The sequence below is a fragment of the Apaloderma vittatum genome, unplaced genomic scaffold (assembly GCF_000703405.1).
Source record: "Apaloderma vittatum isolate BGI_N311 unplaced genomic scaffold, ASM70340v1 scaffold41437, whole genome shotgun sequence".
Lineage (NCBI taxonomy): Eukaryota > Metazoa > Chordata > Aves > Trogoniformes > Trogonidae > Apaloderma > Apaloderma vittatum.
In genome coordinates, this window is record NW_009726355.1 from 5,744 (window position 1) to 13,791 (window position 8,048).

Sequence of the window (8,048 nt, forward strand, 5' to 3'; positions counted from 1 at the left end):
GTGGTGAACAGCCATACAAATAAACAGGTGTGTGCCTGCATTGTGCTCTTTGTTCCTTTGAGGGGGGAAGGAGGGTGTCCATAAACATCATGAGGTGCAAAGAAAACTGAAGTAGGAAATAGTGTTTGGAAGGTCTCTAACAGCTTAGCTCCCTATTCTTTTGTGGTTAAGGTACTTCCATGGTAATTGAGGTTTTAATTTAGTCTAATTGATCTTGATTCCTTGTGTGTTATTTGAATGTGAAGTAGGTATTTGCAGCTTTTATCTGTATGTGCTAATGTGTTTTTTTTCTTTAGCTCTGATGACTTTTTGTAAATTTCTTGGTGACACCACATCAGATCAAGTTGTTGGTGGTTTTGATTCACCATCCTGCCAGCCTCTTCAGAGAGTGGATGTGATTGTACATGGTCAAATGTTCTACAGTGAGGTGGGAGAGGGTGTAAACTTCCTCTGAAATCCCAGCTGTGGATCCCTGCTGGAAACCTGTTAGGGAATGACGTTAACTGGTATACCAATGCGTTTTCAAAGTTGCCATATCCCCTATCAAGCAGACTGTGAGGAAGTTAGATTTTTTTCTGTTTCTTTTTGGGTCAATTTTAAAGGCCTTTGTCACAGCTCCCAGCCATTCAGCCACCTTACAACCTTGGGTGCTTTCAGAGAGGAATTACACGCTTTTATTACTTATTTTGTTTGTATGTATACATAAAGTATTACATGAAATATTGGAAAACTGACATTCACAATATCATGTCCCGGGTAATTCTGGGGTTTGATTATGGTAACTTTAGCTATCTGTGGATGTTACCTTTACGATGACCTGCTGCCCTCACCTATCCCAGATGCTGTCACTTAAGGAAGTGTCTTCATTTTTCTGACCTCATCACTACAAGCCTTGAAACCATTTGTCTCAAACTCAGGTCCATTGTTGTGCTGACTAGTGTTTTTCACAGTTCTTTTCTACGGAATTCTCCTCTGTTCTACCATCCCTTTTGTTGTTGTTTTTCCTTCATAGCATTTCTGTGGCTGCAACAACTTTCCTGTTTCTAAACTAGAATCTTGCTGACTAGGAAAACCCACTTATTTTGCACGCTCTCATTGCTAATCCCTCCGTTTTTCTTTATCTTCCCACTGAAGTAATAGGAGGCTGTTTGGAGTTATGACTTCTTATGTTCTGGGCAGTGCCATGTGTGTATAGACTTTGTCTTAACGTAATTCAGAGTGTATGAAAAAAATATTTGTGCAGGAGTTTGCCTTGGTATTTTAAGGCCAGGCTATGAGTGTTAAGTTGAACTGGGAAATATATTATTCATTTGGTACACCTCCTAGTGCAATGCTTTCTAGTGGCCAGATAGATATGTGCTGTGCTGAGGAAATATCCAAAAGGAATATTTGGTTCACATGTATATGACAGGCATCTACTTAATTACAAAAAGAAAAAAAAAAAGTCATGCACAGGCTTCATCAGTAAGACACTGAGCCTTTATTCCATTAATGTGTTTTCATCAGTCCTTATAAGATCTAGAGGTTAGGGAAATCTATATGTGGTTTCAGTGCACCTAGGGAAATGGCTTTACTGTGGCCTTTCTGAAAAAAGTTTTGAAATGGACTTGTGTGCCTTCAGCTCTCTGTCCCCGAGCTGCAAGGACAGGAGTGAAGTCCCGTGGAGTCACGTTCAATGCCTTAAAAAGGCTGAAGACAGGAGAAAACTACTTATTTAGGAAACTGTCTAGATTAAATTTAACTGCTTATAAACTACTATCTTGCTTCTCTTCAGGGTCTGTATGACATGGAAGATGATGATGAAAGTGTCTCTCCCCTTACTAGCAAACAGATGAAAATCACCACCACAAACAGTTTCCTGCACAACGCGGTAAGGGGTTATCTGAACAGTCCCCACCAGGCCGTGCTCACACTGGGTCGACACACAGGCTGCTGCTTTACAGGGCTTATGTTCTTTTAAAGTATGTAAACAATGCTTTCTCCTGAAGTGTTTGCTCTTCACCCCACCCTTCCCTCTGTGCCAGAGCTTTTAGTGTTATTTTTGGAACAGAGTCCTTCTAGGCAAACTGTAGTTTTTAGGCCTTTTGCAGCCAGAGCGTGTGCTTTTTCTCCCTTGCTGGCAGGTTGCTGCCTGTTAGCTCTTGACTTCTTGCTGGGGGAATGTTTTGAACTTATCTCATTCCTCTTTGAGCAAGAGCAAGGGAAGCTTTCTGCTGCTTCTAGAGACCAGACATCAACACGTGAACTCTCTTACCACACAAAAATCTTAGTTAGCAGTTCATTGGGGAGCTCTGATGCTCTGGAGAAGATGAGAATTTCAATGCAGACAAATGCAAGGTCCTGCTCGTGGGATGGGATAACCCTCTGCAACTTGAGAACTGGTCAGCTAGAAAGCAACTTTGTGTCCTGCTGAGTGATATACTAAGAAGGAGTTAGCAACACATCCTTCCAGCAATGAAGACCAACTGTAGATTGTATGTTAGGAAGATCGTAGCCAGCAAACCGAGGAAGATAATTATTCCCATCCGTTTGGCATTTTGAGAGTGCACCTGGAGTTCTTTGCTTGTTTTGGGGCCTCTGTGATACAAGAAAGCCAGTAACGGACTGGAACCAGTACAGCACAGTGGTCAGAGGGCTGCAGCACACGATTTGAGAGGAGAAGGTGATAGAGCAGTGTCTCCTCAGGTCGAGAAGAGAAGGCGCTAGTGAGACCTCTCTGCTGTCACTGCCCAATATGTGGTCATAAACAGGCAAAACCCAGGTCCTTTTCTGGAGTGAACAGGGAGAAGATGAACCAACAGATGTGTTGCAGCAGACTAGCTGGATGGCGTCTGTCGGGGGGAGTTGTGCAGTTCTCAAGGTTATTAATCAGCCTCTGGCACAGGCACCCTGAGAGGTTGTGAAATCACTGTTCTCAGATACTGGGTTTAACTGGGTAAGACACTGAGCCAGCCTGATGCCTCTTTGAAGTTAGCCCTCTTTCAGATGTGGGGTTTGGATATAGGTTTGCCCTAAATTATTCTGTGGTTCTGAACAAGCAAATTTTGTGGGGGTTTACCATCACACAGGCAGTTCAGTACAATGATTATCTCGGGCTTTTTTCTCATGTGGGTATTCAGAACAGAGCTCCTAGCCACTTGTGATCCTTATAAACAGCCTTGTGGGTTTGTTTGGGTTTATTGTGGGTTGTTGGGTTTTTTTAGGAGTGAATGTGTTATGTCTGGTGTTCACAGCAGCTACCAAGCACAGTTTTTAGGCTGGCTTTAAACTTGGGTAGTTCCAAGTAGAAGGGTTACACTCCATGTCTTGTGTGCCCTAGCTTGATTTTTCTGAAGAATTATTGCCGTTTGTACAAGGGCAGCTGAGTTTTATTGTTAATAAGCAATCTTTGTGAACACTTTGTAAAAATCTTCAGATAAAAGGACCTTTTCAAACTCAAATCACACTGGTAAAAAGTTCATTTAAGCAGAGCGTGAAACTAAAAAGTGCTCGATCCTGAGGGAAGTGCTCTTTTGGTGTAAATGTATCTTGTTTATGGCTAGAAACTTCAGTTCGTTTTTGTCTGAAAGCTGAAAGTCTGCAGCACTGTAGTGGTTTCGATGCTGGGAAGGACATGCAGTTCTTGGTGCACTCTAGTAACACTCTCCACCTCTTACTGCTTGAAAGAGGAATGACTTTTGTAGCCTGCAGCTCTTGGAGGTACTTTATTCTTTCTTTCTGTAGACTGGCCTGACTGGCAATAAATTCGCACTGTCCAAGACTGTTCCCCTGACCAAAGTGGTCCAGAACGATACATACACAGCTCCAGCTGCACCTCCCTCTCCTATGCGGGCGAAGGCCTTGACAAACATGTCCCGGACCTTAGTGACGAAGGAGGAGCCTCCAAAAGAACCGGCACCTGTCGAGGTGAGCTCAGGGAGGTGGGAGATGCTCTTCATAGAAGTCTCCGAGATATCCAAAACTTGCTATTCATTCGTCATGTGAGCAGATTGTTTCTGCCTGCCTTCCACCATTATTTCTGGGACTCAATCAGGCTTACTCTGATAACTGCAACGCATGTACCAGGAATTTTGAAATCTGTCTAAACATCCTTTTCGTCAGAGTTTTGGGGTTTTTTTGAGAGAGTGGGAGTTCTCAGGTAGCACATCTTTCATCTCTTGAATTTTCTCTCTAGAATGTAAGCATGTGGTCCTGGAGGAATCCATGTTCCAGGGAGGGGGCAGTTGTTTGGACACTTCTTGGTGACTTCCATGTCCCTAAGAACAGTGTTTTAACACTTCTGGATATGTTGTCTCCTGTCCACTCCTGTTAGCAAGGAGAAAACTAGAATTCTTCCAAATACAGCTTCTCGCTGTACACACGAGACCTCTCAGCCAATTTGTAGACAACGTGCCTGGAATTGCAAACTACCAAACTACCTGATGTTGGGTGCAGGTACCCCACCAGGAGTTCCCTGGAATGTTGAGTCCAGCATGCTGTTGTAGGGCTGGAGCCATGGTTTGGGGTTTGCTGGCTGGTCTGACGTGCAGCAGACATGCACTTAGAATTGTTGGCATGACCAGAGAGTACTGTGTATTTAAATAGATTAAGTTAGTGTTACACTTGAGAATGAAAAAGTTATTTCAGGGAGAAATTAGCATGGGAAAGGGGCTCCTTTTCACCATCAGATGAGCTGGGTTTTTAATACTGCCCATCAGTAGCTGTAGGTCTCTTTAGCGTGTGTGCATGTCTATGTAGACATTCCTTTAGTGGATTTTTAATGCTTTCTCTGCTGTACTGTCTTGCCTGCTGCATTTCTAACCTCTTTGTGATGCATTTGTTTGCGTTGGCAGCTGGCGTTTAGTCCTTTGGAAGGCACAAAGATGACGGTAAACAACCTGCATCCTCGAGTCACAGAGGAAGACATCGTTGTGAGTGTTGCTTACTGCCGAACTGAGAATGAGTGACGCTTCCTTCCCTTATTCTACCTCCTTTGATAAATCTATGGTGAATGCAGTGAGGAGGGCTACGATGCAGGTTTACTTTCCTTGCAAAAACTTCGAGGGTTCCTGATTGTTTCAGGATCTGTTCACTTTTTTTAAAAAGTGCATGCTTAAGAAGATAGGAGAAAATCCTGTTTCTGGGCTACACTGACAGACATGACATCACTTAGAGTTCATGCCAAACCATGCTTGGTGTTCCCCTTGAACTTCCACCCAGTCCAAGTTACTTGGGCCCTTCCCTTCTGGGCAGGCTGAGTACAAGCCTGGTCTTTGTGTGTGACAAACGGTGCAGAGCCCTGGCCTTGAACTTCCCTGCTTGTGCATTCTATGTTGCTAATGCCTAGTACTCGTACCTTAGCAAACACAGTAAGATGAGTGTCAGGATTCTGCTGTGTGTTTACTAAGCAGGATTTGGGGTACAGTTAGGAAACCAAGCCTTTCTCACTCAGTGTCTTTGGTTGAAGTGGTACTTCTGATATGACCGGGTTTGTGACTAACGCTCTGCCCTCAGGAGTTGTTCTGTGTGTGCGGCGCTCTGAAGCGAGCCCGGTTGGTGCACCCTGGAGTGGCTGAGGTAGTATTTGTGAAGAAAGAAGATGCCATCACAGCGTATAAGAAATACAACAACCGGTGCTTAGATGGTAAGTTTGAGGCTGGAGTTGCATTTAGGATAGATAAATCAACAATTACTTTTCTACATCATCAGACAGTTGAAAAGCATCTCAGATGCTCATATGCTGCCAGGAAAAGCCAGATAATCAGTTGAAGAGCTAGACAATGTAATACACACCTGTGTAACTAGCTGAGTGCACAGTTCATTCAAGTGAAATTAAAAAAACCCCAACTTTTCCTAGAAAGAGAATGCTCAAAGCTAAAGACAGGGTCCCAGTGAGTGTGCTGGTCTAACTTCCAGGTGAAATTTCTTCTGTTTCTAATCCAGTGCTGAGAGCTAAATAATCCTTGGGAAGGCTCAGCCTTCTTACAGAAGAGTTGTTTGCAAAGTATGAGGAAAAACTAATATTTACAGAAGCCTCAATGCATAGTCAGAGACATTTTGAATTGGACTTGAAGAACAATTAGGATCAGCTTCTCCATGAACTCTGAACAACACAATTTTTAATGTGGATACACCTGCGATGTTGTCATGGAGTGGAAATAGCTGTTAATTTTTAGCTGGAAATAGGTACTTTTTCTTTAGATTAAGTGTTTAGAATGTCAGATGAGGAGCACACAGCTGAAAATGGGAGATTCTCTTGTGTCTCTGCCAATGGTTTTGTATCTACATGTAACTCTTTAATTACTGTGGTTCTTCATATTCTACTGAGTGTTTCAGTGGCTATTCTGTTGCTGTGATTTTGCAACAAAAGATGCATCAGCTGGTTTTCCTAACGTTTCCCCAGCATGTGAACTCTTGCTTGCACTGTCGTGTGATATTTATGGGGTCTTGCCTTACCCCAATTCTGACAGAAAGACTTTTGTGTGTGTGTTTTTGTTTAGGTCAACCAATGAAATGCAATCTTCATATGAATGGGAATGTCATCACCTCAGACCAGCCTATACTGCTGTAAGTGTCCTTTGAGCGAGGGGGGAAGAAGCAAACACATTTGCAGGTCCTCTTTTGAGGAGAACCTGAGGGGAAGGGAAGCTGTTGCGAACTGTTATCCCATGAATATTTTCTTTGTCATCTTCTCTGTGCACTCTGTGTTGAGCTGAGTGCAGTGTAGTTTGACTCCATACTGCTCCCAGCCCTGAGGTTCAAAAGGAGTCTGAGATGAGGAAGCTTTCTTGTGAGGAAAGCATATTTAAAACCTTTATCTCCAGTACTGGTAAGGGAGCAATGTCAATAATACTAAATGCAGACACAGCATTACATTTTATTTCATAATGAGAGGTTAAATACTGCTCTTTTTTTGTGTTTTTCTTTTTTTCTTAATCCAGCCGACTGAGTGATACCCCTTCAGTGAAGAAGGAAGGGGAACCACGCCGATCAAGTGCAAGCGCCTCCTCGAATCCCCCAGCTGAAGTGGACCCTGACACTATCTTGAAGGCGCTCTTCAAATCCTCAGGGGTCTCTGCCTCTGTGCAGCCCACAGAATTCAAAATTAAACTCTGAGAAGGAGGAGCAAGCCGTGGACTGGAAAACTCATAAAAGTTTGGGAATGAGAAAACTGCAGGAGTGCAGATGTTATTTGCATTTGCCTGCCTTGAAATTTTTTGTTTTCTATGATCGCTACCTTACTGTACAGTAGTGTTTCCTCTTGTGTGTGTACTTTCTGTTTTCATAGTTGGAGTTTTCTTCCACAATTTTTTTTTCCAAAAGAATAACCTCCCCCTTTCGCCAGTAATGTATTACCAAGCGTATACCATGTAACTCCCTCCTTTACTCCAAAGCCCCTAGTGGCCATTAAAAGTGCACAGAGACTTTGAGGGAAGGAGTGGTGACCTCCTCCTCTTTTCTTCTGACTGACCTTTAACTAAAAGTTGCATCCCCTTGATTTTCAACAGGTGAGAACATCACGTTGTTTCTGAAATTGCTGTGTTGGGTGTGGCTCCATACAGGAAGCACCATCTTCCATCTTTGACTTGTGTGCACTTGGTGGCACGCTGTTTCCTTCTGGCTGTTGGACATTTTTCTGCTCAGCAGCTCTGACATCGAGAAGAAGTGTGAGAAGCTGAGCTTCCCCCTGTCTGTGCCAGCCAAGGGAGGCATCGGGCAGAAAAGATGCGTGCACAGGTGTCCCACCTGTTGTGCTTTGTGGGGGATGTTTCAGTTCTGGTAATGCAGAGGGATGGGGGGAAAAGGCTCTGGTATATTTACAATGAATACATTAGTGCTGTAGGGTTGTTGGGCACAGTTGTTTTCTTTCTTAACTGAAAAATGAGAACCAGTGTTCTGTTCAGAGCTAAATGAAATCCAAGTGTTTCATTCCTGTTACACTGTATTGCATCTTCCACATTTTTTTTTTCCTTACCTTCTAACTTACCCAGTCTCCTATAAAAAGGAAGGAGCTGGAGCCTCTTCCAGGTACCAACAGATAGGAAGCAGTCTTTTCTCACACGGAGAAC

The 8,048-nt window shown here is 43.4% G+C and overlaps 1 protein-coding gene across 1 annotated transcript in view; it reads left to right on the top strand.

The window, feature by feature from the left end:
• POLDIP3 (polymerase (DNA-directed), delta interacting protein 3) overlaps window positions 1-7,656 on the top strand; it is a gene marked incomplete at its 5' end in the record, with an annotated part of 10,433 nt that extends 2,777 nt beyond the window's left edge. Inside the window, 7 exon segments of the mRNA XM_009873234.1 lie at window positions 1-27; window positions 1,775-1,870; window positions 3,724-3,906; window positions 4,833-4,910; window positions 5,494-5,623; window positions 6,480-6,546; window positions 6,921-7,656. The exon segment at window positions 1-27 is cut by the window's left edge and continues 30 nt beyond it. Of these exon segments, the coding sequence (XP_009871536.1) occupies window positions 1-27; window positions 1,775-1,870; window positions 3,724-3,906; window positions 4,833-4,910; window positions 5,494-5,623; window positions 6,480-6,546; window positions 6,921-7,095 (756 nt within the window).
• Window positions 7,657-8,048: the final 392 nt, after the last annotated feature.